This window comes from Macrosteles quadrilineatus, unplaced genomic scaffold, assembly GCF_028750875.1.
Source record: "Macrosteles quadrilineatus isolate MER2022 unplaced genomic scaffold, UCM_ALF_1.0 Scaffold_3__2_contigs__length_128488019, whole genome shotgun sequence".
Classification (NCBI taxonomy): Eukaryota; Metazoa; Arthropoda; class Insecta; order Hemiptera; family Cicadellidae; genus Macrosteles; species Macrosteles quadrilineatus.
In genome coordinates this window covers 50,078,104-50,102,221 of record NW_026542596.1, presented here as the reverse complement: position 1 = coordinate 50,102,221, position 24,118 = coordinate 50,078,104, and the positions used below count along the sequence as shown (strand labels likewise).

The window sequence follows — 24,118 nt, the reverse complement described above, 5'->3', positions numbered from 1 at the left end:
CGATTATTATATATGTGTTAATTGCACTCTACTTTCGTTTTTTAATGTATTACAACTAATTATAAATAAGAATGTAATAAATTTTTGAGTTTAACCTGATGAACTTTTTGTGATAGATTTAGCTGCTAAAATAAGTTTCATTTAAAAACACCTAAATAGAAAAGTATGCGTTTAATATTACACAGAATTTTTTAAGGTATTGGCATGGATCCTAAATTCAATTACTCAAAATACATCATATCAAGTATGTACAGATTATGGGTACACTTACCCAATAGTAGTTTAGTAGTTTAAAATGACGATTTTGATATCTCGGTTTTTTATTCTATTTTTATACTTAACAAGTCCACTGACATAGAAATAATATTTAATTATTATAACTGAATTAATTATGTTCAAAAATTATAATTTAGAACTTATCTTATATTATTATTCAACCTATCCACTAAAGTTTCATATAAATTTGATTACAACAACGGAAGGTACATTAAATAACCATAACTGAAGGTACCCTAGGTTACCACAAAGGAAGGTTACTAGGTTACAAAGGAAGGTAGGCTACAATAAATTTATTACGTCAAGGGAAGATACACCAAATAACAACATCGAAAGGTACACTAGATCACAGCAAGGTAAGGTACATTGAATCACCACAAATGGAGGTGTATCAAATCACCACAACGGAAGATATCACTACAAGGAGCACTACAAACGATGGCACACCAAGTAACCATATTAGAAGGTACGCTAGATCACCACAACGGAAGGTAAACAAAAACCACCACAAAGAAAGATGCGAAAAATTACTACAGCGGAAGGTACATTAGATTACTACAACAAAGGAAAGTAAACCAAATAAGAACATCAGAATGTATGCAAATTCACAAAAACAGGAGGTATATTAATTTACCATAAAGGAGGGTACCCTAGATCACCATAAAGGAAGGTACTCGAAATTACAACAACGAAAGGTATACCAAATCACCACCGCGGAAGGTACACTAGATCTTAAATTGTCACTAATTTAGGATTTTCAAATATTTTTACAAATTTAATATCTATTGACTCACGGTAAAACCTTAACGCTCACGTAATAAATTTAAAAACTAAGTTTTGCATATCCAGAAAATAGTTTAGTTATAAAAGTGTACAGTATTTCAAAGTTCACGTTTGACGGTTGATATAAAACCAATTAAAATGTAGAGGAGACAAAAAGCCTGATAACATGTCAAATCCGATTACACAAGTATTGCAAAGCGGATTTAAAACAGTAATGAGAATTGTTGACTGGTGATCTGATACTAGTTACTTGTTAACATGTTGTGTTTTTTTCTCATTTATTAAGATAATATTTCTTTGAAACTATGGGCACGACTCATAGAAAATGCAGCATGTAATTATGGTAACTTAAAAATTTTAATATTGGTCTTATGATTAAAGATATATATATTGATATTGGTCTTTTGGTTTTAAAGATTAAAAACCATGCATAAGCTAAATTAGCATGGTTTCACCTTGAAATATATTACAAAAAGAGTGAAGAACCGGGATGGAGGTGATTGAATATCTGTAGGGATTGAAGTAACTTCCCGCAATCAGAATATATTGTTGGTGGGAAAGCTCACTTGAAAAATTGTTATCGTTTTCGCAATATTTTGAACTAGCCAAACAAGTTACCAAGAATATTCTTAGGAATAGGTAAGTTCAAGGTTTTAAAGTGTTAATGAGTCATCTTACGATTGGAGAAGTCTTCATTCTCGGTATTTTAGTTGTTCTATTTCTTCTATAGTGACAACACAATGTAACAGCCAAATGTCGAAAAATATTAAAATTAGCCCTTTTACCACACCTTTTATGTGTATTGTGTATTTCCATCGATATTATTAAAGTACGTTCCCTTAAATGGATTTGATATTTTAAATATCCAAATATGCTTTGATTTCAAAAACTAGACATAACCTACAAACTACGATCAATCTATGGAAGCTGACAGAAGAGAACAAAAACCTGCATCAGGATTAATACAAACCTCATCATGCATTTACACAGAACTGTTCAATGTTTACTACTTCAGATTTCTAAAAGTCCAACATTATTAAACTTTCTATTTCAGGAACAGTATCTTCAGTATTACAGTATCCACTGTAATTATCATTTACCTTTACATCGTTGGGACTATGAGAGTATTTAAAAAAACTTAGGCTAAACACTGTAGCCTATTACCACAAAATTAACGTCTGTCTAAATGAAGCTGTAAGTAGCTTTCACATTGCAAATTATCAAAGAAATCGAAGATAATAGGGTGCAAAGTAGTGTCGTTTCGCTATGCAGGGTATTAAATGTGTATTAAATAGTTTAAAACACATATCCAGAAAATATGACTATATGTCCTTACGAAAATCTTAATCTCCTCTTAATAAGCCCCTTTACATTTGCATCCAACTTATAAAATAAGATACACTATGACTCTATCATGCCATTTTTTAAATACGGAAGCTTTAACATATCAGATTTAATTTTTCTAATGTGGATTAATTATTTCTATATTTGAAAAAAATTAAATCAACTTAGCTTTAAACATTTGTGAAATTCATCCAACACAAGTTGTAAAGCTAGAGACTCTTCGTACACTATCGTGTTCGTGCCATGAAAGTTTGGTAGTAACGTTTGGTAGTTGCTACAACTACCTGTCACCCTTCACCATAACATAAACATTACCTTTGTGTTGAAATCATGAGTTGTATTAGACTACATGTGTACCTCTAACAATACTGTCTTATTTGAATTATATCCTTGTTATGTATCATCAAGGTCTATCAAAAACTGAATATAAGAGAGATGTAAAAATAAAAATTAATTTTTCAGTTCATTTAAACTTGTATGTAGATATCTTTTTTCAATGCATAACTATGATAAACAAATTGATTAAACAGATTTAGTATTACTGATTTACAAAGCTAATAAAATCCACATTTATTTATAATTCAGAATGTAAGCAACATATTAAATCATTTTACATTGAAACAAATAAATGAACGTTGCAACAGGAGTATTATCTTATACCGGATGCTATAAAAACTACAAATATAACTCTTACTTAAACCTCTTCTTGCATCTTTAAAGTATACATTTTGAGTAAAACAGTTTCAGAATTAAAACTAACATAGCAGCATAGAGAAACGCTGTAGAATGTGTATTGTGTACACTATAATCCTCATAAATTGTTACGTTAAATAGATTGTATATTGGCAGAAAGGTAGTTGTCAAAGGTTTAAGTTCTAAAAGAGAGGTTAGCTTTGCTCAACCTGGTGGAAGCGCAAATGTTGACTTAACAAATGTTTGAGTGTTTGATACGTAAAATATACATGAGTTTGCGAAACGGATTTACACATTTTACATTACCCCGCATTGTCCACAAATATAACAGATCAACAGGTTAAACAAGTGTCACTTTAAAATCCAATTCTTGACAAATATAATGGTGTAATTGGTTGTCGATTACATTTTGGTTGCCAAAGTAAACTAAATGTAAAGTTTGTAACATGATAAAATCAAAAATTAAGACTTTGATGTTTATATCAGTGAAAAAAGTATTTCATTTTTCAAATAGAGATCATCTCCATTCGTTACGTAAATAAATATATGAACAATAAATCCTGGTAAGAAAACGTTCAGTGTATATTTATAAATAATATTATAATTTATCTCACATTATAATCATGCTCAAAGGTTCATTGTAAAATCCGCAGTGGCGTGATTGTGTGGTTAAAACTTTGTATCAAGATCCGTGAGGTTTTCTGATGATTGTATAGCTAACGCTGTCAGCAACTTGTCAAGTGTGGCTTTTAGTTTTTGTGTACTAAAAAATGGTAAAATATTTAACAAGTATATTTACAAGCAAAGTGTGATTATTTTCAGTTTTCTTGTCAATTTTCAATCATTGAGGTGAGGCGTCACCTAGGTGCGTATTTTAGCCCAACTATGAGTGAAGAATGAAAGTAGGATTGTGTGAGATGATCTGTGTAGCTTTGTTACGGTCTATGTTTAGCTGTTCCATTAGCCAGGATCTTTTGTTTGAAGCCAAATCAAGCCACTAAAAAGCAACTGACTTTTTTTCAGAATCGAACCAGCGAACTTTTGATTGCTAGGCACTATAACCACTCGGTTTTCTAGCCAAATAGTGAACGATAAGAGCTTTTTAATTAAAAAAGAGGACAAAGGGAAGGGTCTCGTTGAATGTTCAGATTATCTATGATAAAAACCTTCATGGCTTGATCAAAAAGAATGGTGACGCTATGGACTTTAGATTATAAGCTCATTAAATCATCATCATTGAAAGCAATTCCACTAAGTTGTAGATATTACAATGATACAACTTAGTTTTCGAAAGACTCTTATTTTTACTTACTGGTTAGAAATTGCGGATGTTTTATAATATTTTAGTCTAAAATACTCAAAAGTGTTTTAAAATAATCTTTTATAAGTAAGCCTGCCATAAAACGATGGATACTTAATCTGAAATAAGTTAAATTAAAATTAGAGAAAATTATTTTATTCTAATACTTTAGCAACGGTGTTTTCTTTCGTTAAATACCTTCCATAGAAACAATAACACTATATTAAAGTCAAAATTTGACTTGTGTTTAATACAAGTCTTTTCAAAGACAAACATAAAAATATACATGATAAGAAAGGTTTACTTATACACTGTTAATTAATACATTGCAACTCGTTGATATCGTAAATACATTTTTTTGCAGCAAAATTACTAAAAAAATACAAAATATAACCTTTGCACGTAAATGGTTGTAAAAACCAGGATTGTCTGGTGCAAGGTTTTCTGTGGAAAGCAAATAGCGATGACGATTAGAAAACTTTACTTTTATGCTTGTTTATTTTTTTACAGTTGAAATTAACTCTGGACTCATTTTACACAAAACAATTTATTCACTTAGTTCCTTTGTTTAGGCATGGATAATATTTTCACAGTCATTGATATTCCTGTATATATGTGTTAACATAATGTTGTGATGATATTATTGGAATCAATATTTTCTACTATTAAAATTTAATACCAAATATAAACTTTACTCTTAATAGTTTGTAATAAAGGATTATACAACATAGTTTTAATATCAATACTCTTGTAAAATTAAGTAGAAGAATTATTCAAGTAAGCAAATATATTGCAGTCAATGTTTAAAATATTGAAAGATCTCTTTAATTAATAGGTTTAACTTTCTGTTGAGATGTTTATAAGGAAACAAAATTAAATGTGTTAAAGATTAAACTCATTTAAAAACCGTCATAGATCAGTGACTTGGTTTATTGGCCATTAAGCCTTTATGAGTGTGCATTAGGCGCTTAATAAGCGTTTTCACCTAATGTTCCCTTATCTCGTTATAAATCGTAAAAATATCTCAGAAGCTGCATGGCTTTTTCATTTCTTTAACTTTGCATAAATCGTTTGGATCAAATACAACGTAGAACTAAGATTAATCTTGATCTATGGGATTTTAAAGTAAAATATATCACCTACATGTATGAATTCATTTACCATAATGGTATTACATTAAAGGTGATTTACATGTAAAGGTATTTTGCTCACTACCTATCTCTAAAATAGTTTAAATTACCTTTCTGTGGATCAATCTGAACGTTTATTTTGTACCTCTTCAGTCCAGAGGTATGCGACTTTTATAATGCTTAAGACCAAACTCTTTTAGTGATCAGGTACGACAGTTTCTGTGAAAAGTAAATAACAGATAGCGTTTAAATAACTTAATTTTTATTTTCTATTGCAGCAAAATAGTAATTACCATCACTAGGAGTAAAAATTGGCTCTAATTTCACGCAACCGTGTTAACAAGCGCCGTACATCCTAGCTTGGAAATACAATTAGGTACCAAATATTTTTGCTGCGTGTGATGAACAAATATGTTTAACATACTGTGTAAATAACCTTCTAAGCGTTATAAAATTATACCACACAATTATAGGTAATACAAAGTAGTCAGCAACGCTTAAATTTCTGTTGTTACCAAACATCACTTTCAATACCGTGTGATTAGCAGCGTTTTCATAATGCACTGTTACAATTTTATGGGTAGCGTACAGAAATAATTACCACTATGTTTTTTTCTGTTCCCTGTTTAAAGTCACCTGAAAACTATGAATGCGGACGATTTATACAACTAAAAACGGCTGCTTTCTGGACCTAAAAGTCCATACAGGGGGTCCATACATTAAAGGGTACATAATTTAATTGCTAATATTATGAAAAATTATTTCAAACGGTTTAGATTTATCACATAGAGATCATCTACATTCTTAATTAGATCCTGGTAAGAAAACGTTCAGTGTACATTTATAAATAATATTATAATTTATCTCACTTAAGACAATCATGCTCAAAGGTTCATTGTAAAATCCGCAGTAGCGTGATTGTATGGTCGAAACTTTGTATCAAGATCCGTGAGGTTTTATGATGATTATAACTACCGCTGTCAGCGTCTTGTCAGAAGTGGATGTTTAGTTCACATTGATCAGCTACCATGGTATGATTAACTACAGCCATCCTAATTACCGTAATACTCCTTCGGTTGAATATCATAATGTCTTTGGTTGACGGTTCAAATGTGTAAGAAATATAGTTCCGAAAATGTATATTTTGCATTTTTAATTCACTGGCGGTTTAAGAATAATTGATTATGATGTATGTTCTACCCTCTTATATCTGTTCTAAGTTTTGCTTTTAACGAAAATAATTTAAAATCCTTAAGTACTAAATTTACTTGTACTGATTGAATACTTGCTCATTGCTATTGGAAAATAACACTGCAATGTACGTTAACAATTTATGTAAACGTCGCTATTCACATAACAGCCAATCCACAGTATTTACTTTTTGTAAATGCAGCATTGCTATGTCATTTGCATTAAAGCCATTGCCAAAAAAACCGTACGACAGTATGAACGTGGCAACCTAACAGTTCAAGAATAAAATACATGTTTACTACAAGTAAATTCGCCTACATCTAGAACATTCCGAATAGAGATTATATTGACAAATTCATGTACTTGTAATCGATAAGGCTTGGACAACTGACATCCACATGCAACCCCACGGCAATTTTTCTCGAAAGTTATGCTAGGGGTTAATTCATTGGCACAGAAGTACGGTACGATGACCGACGTGATGAAGGAAAAGATTTAACTTACACAGCTTAAAGGTAGACCTCCCTTTAAAGTAGGAACGTGCCTTCTTAACAGATATAAAAAAATAAAATAAAATAAAAAACCTATTTAATCTGCCTTGCAATAATGAAATTGCAGAAGTGTTTACCACAAAAGACTCATCAACACGATTTTAATACTATGTAAATGTTCTTTAAAAAGGAGATGAAACCAGTTAACATAGTAATAATAACTCCGATTACGTACTGGAAATATTTTATTCATTGAATAATCAAAACATATATATCGTAACTTACGCAATAAACATCATTATGTATACACTTATTTATTACTCATTAAACAAAGCTAAATGTTAAAAGTTTTGACAATTTCACTTTTTTATCTCACTTACAGTAGTTCGATGAATATGCATAAGACATGAAATTAACCGTTGATTTTGACGGGTTTTACCTAGTATAATAGTAATATGAAGATATCGTTCTAACTAATAGTCTTACACAATTTTTTTTAGTATTAAAGATTAGTTGAAACAAAAATACAGATTAAAAAACACATTTTGGTTAGACAAAAACAAAATATCAATACACTAACAGAAGTTTAATTGACTAATGACGATCAATAGTTGTGAACAGGATCCTGGAGCGGGCATTCTCTCATATAACTAAGTACTATAGACAACTGTACATATTATTACATTAGAGTAAAGAGCGTTGGTGGCGGAGTGACATGGAGCGTTATGGAAGGGGTGTGGATACATTGGGTTATCGAGATATTGAGATATATGTACCAAATGATGACTAATAACATAAGACTAAATGTCTTACGTAATTCCCGTCACAGCTCAACAAAATATGCCAATATTGGTATGCTTCGGTGTTTAAACAGCATTGCCAGTTTCAGGTAACTTACTTGTAGAGTTGATCATCCTCAAATGTAAACAACGTATGGCTATTGCAATCAAATACGTCAGAACAGGCCTGTTTTTACGTTCAAATGATTTTTGTTAAACAACTAACCAACTATACAAGTACCTGAAGGTGACGATGGGTTTTTAACACTTTAACATCTACTAAATTGACAGATTTTGTTGAGCTGGGACGAGAATTACGTAAGTAATTTTGTCTTATATTATCTCCAACAGCTTGGCTATCAACTAACAGAAACATGGATTTTAATTGTATTAATACATCTATCTAATCAGGCTCTTGCAAAATTCTTATTAGAGGTTTCAAAGGGTTTAGTTGTTTTGAAACATTTAAGAATAATTACTTTTTTATGGAAAAGAAAAGGACCTGAGGGAACAGAAGAGGCTGTGAGAATAGTACATACTAAAATAATCATTAAGATTAACATTATAAAATAGCATAAATCAACTCCAGATTATAAAATCTTGATTTAAAGCCAAAAGGACTGAAATTCCTAGATTCAAAATTCAAATTATCTTTAATCATTCACAGTACAAGTTATTATACAATGAATAGAGTTAAATAAATAATGTAAAATGAATTATTCTTTTAATTCTTATGATTCGAGTTTGATTATTTAGTGGAAATATCCGTTTTGGGCCCCCTGGTCCCAAAAAGGTGGTTTGCGAAGTGATGGATGTGTGTGCTTGTGTGTCTGTATTACGAGCTACAGACCACACCTGTGGTTCGATTTTGATGAAATTTTGTATTTTTAGGTTCTAATCCATGGTATCTCTTGGCGTTTTTCCATTTTTGTATGCAATTTTGGTCGTTATTGGTGATTTCCCCTTAAAATAACGAAAAAATCTAATTTCCTCGAAATTGGCCCAAACGATTTTATATAAATTTAATCTGCTATAGCCCTTTATATTCTGAACAAAATTGTATCAGTCCCATTTGTGATAAAAATACTGTTGAAAAGTTATTGGAACTTACAAAAATGCCATACAATTACTGAAAATGGGATTCTCGAAAGAAATCCGGTTTGACTATAATTAGTATGTTATGGTCCTTATAATTTTAAACAAAATAGTGCAACGCCCATGTAAAAATTACTGTAATTGCTTTAAAAATTACGGTTCGAAACCTTTGTGATTTTCCCTATAAAATATCAGAGTTACTATACCGACGCTTACCAATAATAAAGGTTGTTGACAAGCTAATGGGAGAAAGTAAATGTCAGATTGATGATACCGGTTATTAAGTAAGTATTTGTTACGTTACATAATGGTTACATGTCATATAATTTTTACATAAACTTCATGCTAGAGCGAATGTTGTGAAGGTAAGGTGTACTGCATGTTAAGCTGTTAGCCTCTTTTTGTTCCTTATCTATTTGCATCCCCCAATCAGCCTTGAAATGGGATATTGGCAAAACTTTCTTTTTACTTTGCTTGAATCACTAAACATTTTCACTAAACACCTTGTAAAATGTTGTATATAAACCCACGGGCCATAAATGTCATTGCAGTGGTGAATGATTTAAAGATGTTTTTTGTACAAAACTATTTCTTGAATGATTAAAAATGAATTTCGTCAGCTTAAAACGTCGTCTGTCTTCAACGAATGACAAAAGTGTTAAAGCGACGAAAATCATGAATTATTACAACATCGTCAACATTGGGAGATTTTCTATTTGACAAATGATTGATGTTTTGTTGAAGATCATTTGACGTGGATAGTACTTTTTCCAACTCCATTAAAGAAAATTTATGTCTTACATCCATGCAAATGACCAATGTCTTTGTTGTGAAGGTTTATTATTCAGCATTAATAATTCTATAGCAATCGGCTGGGGTACCGTGATACAATAACCACTAGTACAAAAAGGGGGCTATGGTAATACTCAAAATAGCCACGCCGTCACATTGAACTGTAGTAGTTAAAGCTCAAAACTATGAAATTAATAAACGGTATTCTGGACCTTGGCTTTGTCCTGGAAAGTAGTACTGTACACGATTTGGCTTAATTATGTACCTAGTTGTCCCATTTAGCTTTCCGCAAACTAAACTGATTTCTTACACTAATGTAACTCTTTTTTTAGACAAATACTAACACTAACAGAAGCAAATTGAGAATAGTTTATTCGTAAAAGTATAATAAATCCATTGATGACTATGATAAATCTTTACTAGCCCGAATTTTTTCGGTCAGCAAACCACCTCTTATTATTCGGCAAAAGAGTCCTTCATGAATAATTCGAGTCATAAATAATCAAATTGGAAAATTTTTACGAAAATAATAATTTCTCCATAATACTGTATAGGGAAAAAAAAGAAAAAATACGCATTTTTAATATTTCCATGGATAAACAATATGTGTATTGTTATTAGTTCTTGTACAAAATAAAGTTTAACCATCTGACTAACGTAAACTAACTTATTGATGCTTTGACAAATGTATCATCCCCCTAAGGGCTCACAGTTTTGCCTCCTCAGGGTAGAATTGCTCAATCACCCACGATCATCCATCAATTTGTGAATGATCACTTGCTTGGCAAACTGTTTGTCTTCTGTCTAACAACCAACTAAATACAAAAGAAGTACACGTTTCAAGTAGTATGACAAAAATGTTTAAGTATTCAAATGCTAAAATTAAAATGTTTAATTAAAGTACTTGCATACTTCAATGATTACTAACGGATGAAATATTTTGTGAAAATATAAAATTACCATCTATAACAAGGGGGTATAGGTCTATTAACTGTATAGGTTAATTTAAGCTTAAAGTAAAGAACAATTTAGTAAAATTGTTGAACTATTTCCCTTTAGTACAGTAAACTAAAAATTTAAAAAAAAAGTAAAAACCTTATAAGAAGCTTGCACAGATCAAATTTCATTTAGTATTCATAAACAACTTGCTTTTTAAAGCGTAAAGGGAAGCTAAATGGTCAATACCTATCAAATATTATAGTTTTGATTGTTTCAGTAACTTAAAAGTTTATGTTTTTAAATATAATCAAATGGTGAAGGAAAACTGTAAGACGAACTATACTGTACAACTTTTATTCATTTACAGAATAAGCTGAACACAATTTCAAAGAGGGTAACGAAACTTGAATTAGTTTTGTAGCTTATTAGTTTTTTTTTTAAACTTCTTCAAGACGAAATCATAAAAGTTGTGATTCAGCCAATCGCTATCCTATGAATACAACAGGCGTATCGGTAAAGTCCGAGGTTTTTACTTAACGGTCTTTGGAATTAACTTTCTACGATCAGCTTCTAAAAGGCACATTATCATTACAATGATTTGTACATCTATTATGAATGTAAAACAAATTTCTATATTTAAAATTACATTGCTATATTTTAAAAGCTAATATGTATGAGAACGAATACGAATTTAAATTTTAAAATAGAGTACAGTTTCATGAAATATATTTTCTTTATTGCTTTTTGACTATCCAGTCCATCTGTCATCAGCCAATTATATTAAGCACTTGCACTGCATTTGTTACAAGGAACCAATAAGCAAGGTAGTTATTTATTCAGCCCCAACTAATTCTGACTGATAATCTTTATATTCTCTCTCTATTTTTTTTATTTTTTTTTTTACTTTTAAGTACAACTCTAAATTTCCAAATGAAATAGGCCAACTGCATATTTTGTATACATATTGTGTATGGATATAATCAAGAAATAAATGAAACTTCTATGTAGAGTTGCTTATAAAATATTTACTAATAATTACATAATATTATACTTACGAGTACATACGGGTTTTGAAATAAAAGTTAAATTAGCAAAGAAATATATTCTTATATTATGCATGACTCTATTAGCTTCAGTGATGTATGTAAACAATTATAGTAATCCAAAAAGAATGAAAGAGCATAATACAATTTTTTATGGAAAGATTTACGTTACAATCATATGTGTATACAATCATAAGATCCTGGGACCCGCAATATGTTTATGGAGATTCAAAGAAAGAGTTATAGGCAATATATCCAATATCAATCTTCTTGAGCTACAGATCCAACCATTTACGAGTTTTATTGAAAGCAAGATTTAGTCTTTCAAAGCACTTTATTTATGAGCAATAAACTAGCGCAGACTGGCAGATTGTGTTTAAACCTTCTATCATAAGAAGGGATTACGAAGTAAAATGGATGTGATTAAATATGACAACGATTCAGGAAATTATAATAATTTAAGTTTGAAACGGTCAGAGAATGAATCAATCGTATTTATTGCCATTGGTCCTTTAAAAAATACATAGGCAAAGTGAACAAATTAATTAACATGTAAACACTATACAATAACTGACAATAGTAGCATTGTGATAAAACTTTCAAAGGTGAACATAAAATAATATTAAAATCCTCAATTTGATGGTTCATCAAGTGAGTGCAATTTTTCGAAACTGTTGCCTTACTTACTTATAGTTACTAAAATAAAACTAAGTACATTATTTACTTCATATAATTTTTAGATTGTTCACATAATGTACAGTAACTTGAATCTTAATTTGGTAATTCTTTTTCATAACTGTAAAAAGGAGACATTTTTTTAAGTTAATCTATACTAAAATTTAAAACCCTTAAATAGAGAACATTTTTTAAGTAAAGTAATTTTTAGTGGCTGGGCTTATTTTACTTGATACTAACACTGTATTCTCTGCGTCCATTGTACTTTCGGTTATTTCGGTTATTATTAAAATTATTAAGGGCTTACGTAAAGTCAAATCACCCATTTACAATATCATTTAAGAGACTAATAAGACTAGGAGGGTTAAAGTAGTATTAAATTGTGGACTTTGTGGGGAAATACATTTAGAGATGTAGTACTGGTTAGATTAATTCTAACTATGTAAAACCTGTGCTGTACTCATCTATAAAACCGCACTAAATATTATTCTTCGTTTTGTCAATGAAAATATGTCCACTAAAATATTTTTTAGTTCAATTAATAACAAATTTTAAAATATATTATTGTAATGGTCGTTACACCCCTAAAATCAAACTGATCAAGCACATAAAAGACTCGGGTGGAAACAGTTATAACCATAGTTGAACTAAAAATATAGATTATAAATTATAAAGAAACGCTTTAAAGAAAAAAGTACGATGACTCAAGGATTGCTAATCTGAAATATGAGCTACAGCCATTTTTTCTCCGTATAAAATAATTATGTTTCTTTTCAAGAAGGGTTATATTACATGAAATTAATTACTGTTAGTAAGTAATACTTGGTGTACAATGCAGTTTTCTGCTTGCAATATTGTGCGGAGCTTACTGGTCAACATTTGGTTCACTTCAATGTGATGTCTATTTGAAGTAAACCCAATAAACAGCAAACTTTCGTATTTAAGTTAGTTTGAAAGTTATTTTTTTAAATATATTTTTAACGTTACTAATACGATTCAAAAAAGTCCAAAGGTGCTGACAAACATACATAAAGCATACATGAAAATAACAGTTGAGGTAGAAAATCACACCAAATTGTCTACCGAGGTTAGAATGGTTGTCAAACACGCAACAAAGAAATAAACACTTCACCTTAGCCAATGTTAATGTAGAAAACAACAAAAACTACTAGACTAAAATATCATTTGCCAAGTTCAATCTTTGAAATGTACTGTAACGTAGTTTTTCGCACTTAAAAGTTGTTTTATAGTGACTTACAGCTTAGGTCTTCCAATATTTAAATTTGGTTATTTTAAATTATTGAGCTACAAAATGTATCGAAGTTTCAATATTGTTTCTGGCAGAAAATCATTTTAAATAGCATACCCACAAACCCCAAAAAACTCCACTTGAATCAACACTACTTAAATTTTACATAATCCCTTCTTAGATCTTACAAACTTAAGCTTCTTTGTTTTTGTATGTACAATATGATTTGTTGACATGGAATATTGTAATATTTCTATACAAATTATTTCACGAGTTAAGTAGACAAAGTTGATTTAAAAACAGAATTCGTATGCAACGTGACTATTTTTATGTAAAAATAGCTTCTTTGCAGTAAAATATTTTTGTTGTTGTTAGTTTTTTATGCGATCAATATTTTGCACAGGTGATTGAAAATTAATGTTTTGACTGATCATTGATATGGTTAAACTATTATGTCTTTAAATACCTTTGATAAACTGTAAACAATTCAAACTGTATTAATAATGGATAAATTGAAGACAGTATTAAGCTTTTAGGTCTAAAATATTGTTATGAATTGTCACAATTGGCCATTACATGTTTAAACAGCAGTAAACATACTAAACTACTTTGTGCCTACCAATAAATTACATTGTTTCGTCCGATGTTCCTTTGACATTGATTTGGGCCATGGAATTGTAGTAAAGCCTTTGTAGGTTCGTCTCAAGGTCTATAAACGCAGCTTGTTTCAGAGTGACGTAAAACAAGTTACTGTGGTTTAATAAGGCCTTGTTTGGATTCAAAGTTTTGCCGGTGTTGAATTAACGAGGTTCATAAAAAAAGGTTCATAATTAATAAGAGGTTCATATTAAATATCTCGAACATATTATTTGTTTAGTTTCTAATGATCAAACGTTTGTAATTAAGTCTTAATTTAATGGTACACCTATTATTTTTTTAGCTAGGAATAATTGATAGTAGCAGTTATTCATCGAGCTATTAAATAATAATACCCCCGCCGCAGTAAACCTGCCGACTAAGCAGATTTCCATTTGTCTGAATTGATTTTCAACTAAACCTTTTATATAACATTAGTTTTAATGAGTACCCTAGGTTTGCTGCTACAAGGAAACTAATAAAGTGTACTTTTTAGTAAAATATTAATGGCTTAGTATAAAATAAATACATTTGCCAAGTTTGATCAAAATATATTCATAAACAAGCAAACTACAACATGTTACAATATTCTCCATGAGAATTTTAAATTTACAATTTATTAAATTTTCTCCGTTATAATAACTGTACAAAAACACTTTGGTATACTAAATTATTTGTTTTTTAAGCTCTTTAAAAAGGTCTAGAGATAAATTAGGAAATTTTGTGTTTTGAGGGTCAACAATGGGAAAAACCATTTTTTTACCCCATAAAACCCCCGTAAAACCCCGTTTCCATGGTCCGATCATGCTGGTTCGCGAACTCATTCAAGTTTATCCCAACTTACACCTTTAAGCCAAATTTCATCAAAATTAGACAAAAAATAATTAGACAAAGTTATCGCGTTCACGGAATTTATATATATATAAATTTGAACGAATGGTGTTTTTCGCCTCTGGGACATCAAAATGAAAAAGTAAATCGGTCCCGGGCCTAGGTCTCACCGTGCCACCTACAGTAATAGCTACACGGTACGGTTCTCTATAGGGAAATTCGCTAAAAGTAGACACTTACATTTGCAGTACATTGTACTGCCAAGTAGGGTAAATTTACTTTTATACCATGTAGAGTTGTGCAGAGTTTGGTTTTCCTTGTGTAACCCATTAAAGTTAATTGTAGGTGTCTGGTATAATTTTGCCCTACCCTGTATAATTGTAAAAGACAAATCAACCGAGGACTGAAAAATATTGGTTGGAACTGTTTTTTTTTTTTTTTTTTTTTTTTTTTTTAAGTGCCATGTTACTTACATACATTTGATCACAAAATAAACCTGTGTTTTTTTATTGTGATGCTAAAAGTATTATTTAAAAGTTGAACATTAACTTATTATTACAGTTCATGAGGCGTTGGAACACTCAGTGTATATCAAATCAATGAGTCGATCATATGAAAGAAAGCCGTTTTTATTCACACACTTTCAGAAAAGTAAAATTACACATGTATGTTCTTGGTATCCCACAAAACATTTATAATTAACATTTTAGGAGTACAACATATTTATCGAAAACCATCTAGGGATTAGTTTTAACAATGAATACAAACCCTGTGGTTTTAACAATGATATTCCAATTTTCTAATTATTTATAACATGCTATATTACTCATTTGCAAAAGTACACAAAGAACATCTTGATAATGGTAGTTCCATATCCAAGATAAGGTTCTTTAAATAATATATGAAAATACCAAGTAATTGAAGTAGTTGTATAGCAAGCTATTATAATAATTACGAGTTGGGAATGTTCTTGGGCTAAACTGAAGAGGAACTGTTTTGTTTTCAGTACATAGCTACACTATGCAGGTTGTTGTAGAAGGGGTTGGCGGGCTGCGTGCACAACTGTTGTGTTACACATCTGTTTGGCAGCTTCATGGGTAGAATGTGGTAGTCCACTTCAGGCAACCCCTGTTCTTTGATGATTTCCTGGATCTTCCGCAGACATGAAAGTCCAATAGGTTTGCACTGTGGGGAAACGCCAAATACGAAGCTTGGAACTTCAACTAAAACATAAAAATATTATGACTTGTTTTAAGTAAACAACTAACTAGGGCAAAACCATCCCATAAGGATAAAATTCAGGATTTTCATTGAAATGAAAGGAAACATATATTTTCCTAAGGTTGCCTACATGCGAAACATAAAGTTAGTGACGTACATGGTTTATAATTTTTTTTTACTTAAATAGTAGTTCTCCTACCTCCAAACTCATTACAACGATATATGATGTTCGTGTCGCATCCAGCATAACCAACAGCAAAGTCACGAAATGTGTTCAACGTATCTGAAAATAAAATTATCTTTAAAACAAAGTATGTTCACCATTTGGTAAAAAAAAGACTACTATGAAACAATCATCACATAGAAACACGCAAATGAAATTCGAATTGAATAGGGATATTATAATTGTTTGAAGTATCATCCACTGGACCCATCTTACTGTTAATTGCATTGATATTTGGAAGCGCTGTAAGTAATGAGATAATGCATGAGCCGTTCATTTTCAATTATTTATATTTTATAGTTATGTTTGAAATGGTAAGGCGATTATGCCACTATGCAGTCTACAGCCATTCACAGGCAATTTTAATGAGTTATACTCACTTGCAACTATAGCCTGGCCAGGAATCACGTCGGCGCCAATGTACGACTGAACGTCATACGATTCGTCACAGCTGAAACGAAAAGTTACATTTAAACATTTGTTGTTCTTAATAATAAGCGTAATAAGTAACAACAATATTTTAGAAACTGATATAGTTTTGGTTAAAATCTTAATTTAAATATAACAAAAAATATCACTACAGATTATTTATAATGAAATAAATTAACAGTTAAGGCATATTTTAAACTAACACAGATAAAATGACACAGGAAGTATATCAATAGAGTACCATGAATAGCTCAAGCCTGATCGATGAAGTACACCAGAGGTCAATAGTGATTTTAATAGTCACTCAAAGTGTACATGATTCAATATACACTTTATTGGCAGTGAACAGTTTATTTATTTGAGCAATCCTGTATATTTTTCCTTTTCTGCTCCATTACTATTTGATATAATTAACTCTTAGATATTTAAATTGGTCAGCAATTTTAAAGTTATGTTCATCTATAATAATAGTGTTTGCTCTTATTTAATATGCTCTTAATTAATCTCGTGAAGGGCCTGAATTTAGTCTTGTCATGATTCATTTTTAGGCTATTTACTCTTAGTATGACACTATACGAATTTTGTTGTATTTTTTTCATTTTTCTTTTGGGTGTTTGTAAAAGACTTAGTACGTATACTTACTAAACACTAGCAACATGCAACGTGAACGTGTTGGGATCGTCGGGTAAGGGGAAGAATGTTGCGCAAATGTTGTCCAACATCTGGTTTTCCTCAGTTTTTGGGAGAAATACGTTAAAAATAGGCTGATCACAATATTCCTGTAATTTAAAGTGTTTATTCAATATATAAATCGTTCGTATAATACATGGTTTCGAAATAAAATAATAACTTGTCATTTTTATAGGCTGTTGAGGTTTATTTTGATTATTCTATAAAACAATGATAATACTGAATGGATTTGCATTAGATTTGCTTTAATAGAAGTGAAAGCCAGTTGAGCGGAGCCAGGTTTCATAGTGTTTAATAAAGCAATGAATTAAAACAATATTTATAGATATAATACAACTATTTCATCAATTTTACTTATCACTTTGTCTCAGAACTATCCACATCCATAACAAGTTTCATAAGTAAAGATGTAGACATTACATACATATCTTTTGTATTGGTATTTTTCCTGTGTTTGCTTGCTAATATCATCTAGTGAATGCACAGTTCTGGTTGAACCCATCGATGTATAAAACCATGTTATGTTTATACTCAATGATCAAACTAACTGGATTGTGCGCAGGCTGTAGCTGTGTATCGTGGTTGTCGCATGAGTGAATTGAAGGCGGCATGTGGGATCTAGCGCGAAACCGACAATACTGAAGCCACCTGATCATTGGCACACGTGCGTGGTTAAAAAGGTTAGAAATATAAATAAACATGTTACAATAACCTGACCAGACACCTAATGCTTATCGTTTGATTACAATCATTAAAGCTCTGTTATGAGCTCCAGCGAATTATATTAAGTAGTTGGAGATAGTGATGAAGCCGATGATATAGAATGTATTTCATACATGTTAGAAGGCATAGGAGAAGTCTTCTTACTATAAAGACGATGCACTGCACTGTATTATATATGTGGTTTTGTTATTCGAAAGTTAGATCCTAAATTGAAATAGGAAGAATGCAGTATTGTAAGCTTTTATTAACTGGCGATTTAAATCAAAGCCCTTACACTAATTTCACTGATTTAGTATCAAAAGGAAATTAAACAGGGTTTCGTCAGATGTACAGAAAACTTTCAAGTTCATGTACAATCAAATTGCTTCATATTCCAAGGATTGGCAAACATTTTACTTCAAAACCTATTTTAAAACATGTAGGACCTTTGCTGGTAACGTTTTTCTTAATCATAAAGGTAATAATAAAATCGGCAAGGAAAGCCATGACATGAAATTAATCAAATTAATTGGTACTAGTGTACCTGTTGCTCGAATTCGAGCAATTGCGAAGTATTACAGACGTTATTTTAATACCCGATGAGTCGACTCAAAGATTATGGAAATACTCACGATGTACATAACTGTTCGTTATACAATCAATATTTCTTGTAAATATATCTTATAATTTTTCAAAAGCTGATTTTGTTTTTTAGTATTTTCTACTAATGTTTCCCGGTCATAGCCACATTAGGTTCTCCATAATAACGATTATATTTTTGTTCCTTATCGCTACTTCTACTTAATGGTGTCCTATGTTTCCATAGTTTGCAAATCGGCTCTTTCAATGATTGCTCAAGAAATGCAGCGCAGTGTTAATTCAGGTTTTAGTATATCAAATTTTCCAGGCTTTCTCGTTTTTTTTTCCATTGTAATATTTACGCCAAACCAAATTCAAATAGTAAATATTTCATTTTAACCAATTTCCTTAAATTTCAACTAAAATATTAACAGCAATTAAATTATCCAGCTGACCATAATGTAAACAAATGTGTTCTTCATAAGGATAACATGGGCACTTTAAAAGCCACTGTGGCAGAACCCAATGGACTTTTTCAAAAATGTAAGGTCAATTTGCAAATCTACACACCTAGACGAACATTTTGGAATATAATATGCAAGGTTAAACCTTAAAACAAAAAAGCCTTTACAAAGATTCATGTAGCGTTTTAATAATATGGATTCTGTTTAGCAAAATTATAAGCTACAGCATTTCTAAGCGTAAAACAGCACAAGCTTCCCTGTCAAAGCTTGTTATGCGCATAAGTTATATAAGATTATTCATTTAGCAATTTTTAGGCTAAATATGTTTCTTTGTTTTACAAAGTTTCCTTAATAAAGTGTTTGTTATACAATCTCACCTTTTTCTGACTAAAATCTTACCCCAGAGTATTTTGTATTTTATGAGAAACTGATAACACCCATATTAACAACTATTTTCTATTGTAACATTTAAACATGATTTTTTTCGTTAAAGTAGTAAGTGAAGAACAAATTCATAAAAGTTTCTTCGTTGTAATATTTTATTACTTTTATTCCACCAGTTCAAACAAAAAATAGGAAATTTAAGTTATATTTTAACAGAAACCTCGGTGTGAAATATCCACCGACAGTTGATATTTATTAATTGTGGTCCCCAAACTTGGTTATTCACAGTGTTATTTTTACATTTTTATTTCTTGTACAAAACTTCGTGAAAATGATTATCAAAATGTCTTACAACGGTTTGGTGGAGCGTACGGGGCTGAATGAAGTGCATCGTCTCTGACCGCGACAATACTAGATGTGGCCACAGAAAACATACTACTATGGTAGTATGGTGATTTGCTATGGTAGTATGTTTTACTATGGTGATTTGCTATGGTAGTATGTTTTACTATGGTGATTTGCTATGGTAGTATGTTTTACTGTGGTGATTTGTTATGGTAGTATGTTTTACTGTTGTGATTTGCTATGGTAGTATGTTTTACTGTGGTGATTTGCTATGGTAGTATGTTATCTGTGATGTGGCGCAGCGAGACACTTAATCCCACATGATGCCTGCAAAATCTAAAACGCAACCCTGGCCGTTAGCTCGGGTTGAGTTAGTTAGTTAGCCGATCAAGTTAGTTAGTTTTATACATCGATGGTTGAACCCAACCTTGAACCTAACCAATTGACATTTTGTCAATCTTGGCCAGATTTTAAAATTCAGGCAAAAATAACCCTGCATGGATCCATACGATTAGCAGATGTGACTTTTTAAAGACTCCTGTTTTGGGATAATCACACAAATAATTTTCACCATAAGGTTTGTTTTCTTAAATTATGTACATTTAACATAGTTATGAAAAACATTGTTTTAAGAAATTGTTCTACATTCAACGATCACAAAATATTGCTAGAAGTAACTGTTTGTGCGTTTAGGGCGTTTATTGCTCGTCTTCATTTACTACGAATTTCAGACAGTTTTTGAGAATGCATTCTAAAAATTTCCTTAATATGACATTCTCATGCGAATTAGGTATTTTCTAGTCAAATGAAAACACAAAAATTACTCTATCCTTACTTACTCGGCTAATTCTATACCCCAGGAAGTTGCCAACACTACAATCAATATATCAAGTGTAATCAAATTCAATGTAGCATTATGGCAAGTGTGGTGCCAACACCCTGGTATCATAACAAATATTTCAAATTTTAAAATTGTTAGGGAAGTATAGAACACATTGTTTCAACTCAGTGGCAGACCGCGTATCTTGTTGGTATAACCAACTTACATAAATATTAATTTAACAATTTAACAATATTCTTTATTAGTTGAATAAGCTTACACTTCCACATTAAACCTCATGCATTATATGGAGTTTAAATTTCACAATAGAATAAGCAATTCACTTGCACTTTTTAAAGTAAATAATAAGAAAGCATGTTAATATTTGCCTATTTAGATCAAATATTGATTTGAAAATACCTAGTTATTTAGAACTGCATAATCATGTGGGTAGTTGTTTTAATTCCTAATTACATAAGATAAATGTTATTTTCTATAACCTTATTTAGCTACATAAATAAATCTGTAAACACTGTACCTATTCGATCAGTGGTTGTTTCCAATTTGTGACTTAAATGTAAACTTAATACTTTCTCTGCATTATTTGATCAGTAGTTGTCAATAAAATGTTTTTCCATTAATTTGTATGGTGATTACGTCGTGGCTTGATATCAACATTTTATTATACTTTTTGTTGTTTACAATACATTTACGTTTTTATTTTGTAACCATCATGGTAACCCATAAAGCCAATGTTAAAATTCAAAAACTTTGAGTTACGTTTAAATTTATACATTATCAAAAATGGAAATTGGTTTCGTCTTAACCATCCAAACATTTGTCAAAAAACCGCGGTAAGTTTGGCTAAAATTTGTTTAGCTGTTATTGAGTTTTAGTGTTAAAAGTTTGCATGGAAGTTCATCCTAAAGAGCTTCACTTCGTTCCATTCAATTAAATGTATTATACAAAATTACTTTAGAAACACTTTTTTTTAACTTGTTTAAGCAATGCTTATAACAATCAGAACTATTTTACCACCTCAGAAATGATCTAAACATCAAACTTTTGACGTTCTCGTGCGGTATAAATATTTTATTTCATAAGAAAAACAATCAAACATAACTGAAAGTTAACTAAAGATTTATCTATAGCTTTTATGAGCCTATTATGCATGTTACCTTAAAAAACGACGATAGAAATATTTAAAGAAAACAAAATTAGTAGATATTTCTAAGGTCATATTATATTGTTATGTCCTGACCTGGCGTATTGAGTAGCCTATTGTTTCTGGCGCTACACATTGAGAGGAGCTTCCGTGAGCTACTTGTAGATGGTAGTTGATTACTACTAGTAGCAATGGTAGTCTCTTTAATGACGACATTGATAAAAATACCTGCAAAGTAAGATGATTAAAGGATGAAAATTTAGCCGTATTTCCTTACAAAAGATACTTCTTCAGTAAGTAAAATCAAATCTTAATATTGATGAATATTTCAGATGATAGAATTATTGTGTTAAAACCATAGATCGTTTTCATATCAACCCCTGGATTTTATTGGCTCCTTCTGAGCACTCCAGGAAATCAGTTTTATTGTGGTTAGCTCTAGGGGTAGGCCAGATCTGAAAATATAGTCACCCCATATATAATTTAATTTACACTTTTACTAGGTCACACGCTGTAAAAATCATTAAGGAGTTATTTTAGACAGTTTCGGCAGAGGTTTTATGTAATATTCATTAAAATATAATAGAGAAAAAATATTAAAATCTGTATTGTATTATTACCTTTAAATCTATTATTATAGTCCATTAATTTACCAATTCCTCCAATATTAAGTTATCCTATATTATCATTTTAAAATCAAGGCTAGTTGAATAAGTATATTATTTGTAACTTTGAAAGCAAAATAGGTACTACTAATTGTGGTTTTGGACTTTTTGAATATGTTTGTATAGACTACTCAGAAAGCCATGCTTTTTAAAAATATAAATAGTAATTTAAAGTAATTATTTTGAAAAAAAGTGGATATTAAATTGCATAAAAAGCAAATTAAGTATGTATATAGTTAATAAATCTTTACCGAATCCAGACAGATTCTAGTTTTTTTTTTTTTTGCTGGATTTAAATGTTTAAATAATTGAACCACACAAATGAGAAAGAAAACCAACGTCTTTAGGTGGACATATTTGCAAAGTCAGGACAATATTGGTGGTTTATTACTTGACTTTATATGACATATGCCCCAATCAATATTTTAAAGAAATTTAAGATTTATCCAAGCCAATAAAAGCAAAACGAATGATCACGTAACAATGCCGTATCTTGTACTTACGGTAATTGATCAAACTCCTTCTAACAACACTGCTGCTTCACACATACACTACCCTCTGAGATTCAAACAGTAAAATACATTTTAAAATGGAATGTTCAGTGTTATTAAGTACACTATTGTTCAACCACCACATTTGCATCGACAACGTATCACTAATTGATAAAAAACACTTGTATCTAATGCTTGTTCTTCTTATCAACTTTTTGCAGGCTCTTATCAGATATTCTTATTATCTTATTTATTTTTGCAATATGACATTACGTACGAGGTTCTAATGTTGTGACACGTTTTTTTTTAGTTAACTAAAAGAATGTATCAAATGCTTTATGTTGTATCAAGAAATATTAACATTATTCAACATCTCAAACTAAATACATTTTACATGGACTTACCCTCCTTACCAATCCCAATCAGTTAACTCCGTATTTTACGGATATCTTTAAGGATCGAAGAGCTGATGGTCTTGAAGGAACTGCGCTGATGGTCACAACGTCTTTGTGTCTGTTTGTCCGCCGTTGTGTCTGTGACGGCAAAATGCCAATTTACGCGGTATACTCTGAGTGAACTAGGGTGGCTATCAAGATTCAAATCGTTTCACTGTATTCACTCATTTGGTTAGAAAGTATTTTGCTATTTAAACATTACCTAATTACTTTGTAAATAAAATTACAAATGTTAATA

General features: G+C 30.7%; 1 protein-coding gene across 2 annotated transcripts; it reads right to left on the bottom strand.

Annotated features, from left to right (window-relative positions):
- Nucleotides 1-15,915: 15,915 nt before the first annotated feature.
- On the bottom strand, nucleotides 15,916-23,512 carry LOC128988333 (uncharacterized). Of its 2 annotated transcripts, XM_054409523.1 has the most exons (6): nucleotides 23,438-23,512; nucleotides 22,366-22,497; nucleotides 17,763-17,899; nucleotides 17,072-17,142; nucleotides 16,668-16,751; nucleotides 15,916-16,470 (listed from the first exon to the last, which is right to left on the bottom strand). In XM_054409523.1, exons 2-6 carry the CDS (start codon nucleotides 22,483-22,485, stop codon nucleotides 16,250-16,252), a joined length of 633 nt encoding a protein of 210 aa, XP_054265498.1. In that variant the 5' UTR covers nucleotides 22,486-22,497; nucleotides 23,438-23,512; the 3' UTR covers nucleotides 15,916-16,249. The 2 variants fall into 2 exon arrangements, with proteins under 2 accessions (XP_054265498.1, XP_054265499.1); XM_054409524.1 differs by lacking the exon at nucleotides 16,668-16,751.
- Nucleotides 23,513-24,118: the final 606 nt, after the last annotated feature.

Coding starts and splice junctions, on each gene's coding strand:
- LOC128988333 (XM_054409523.1), bottom strand. CDS start 22,485: ATGTCGTCATTAAAGAGACTACCATTGCTACTAGTAGTAATCAACTAC. Junction 17,143..17,762: donor TTGCATGTTGCTAGTGTTTA/GTAAGTATACGT, acceptor TTTTCGTTTCAG/CTGTGACGAATCGTATGACG. Junction 16,471..16,667: donor TCGTTGTAATGAGTTTGGAG/GTAGGAGAACTA, acceptor TTTATGTTTTAG/TTGAAGTTCCAAGCTTCGTA.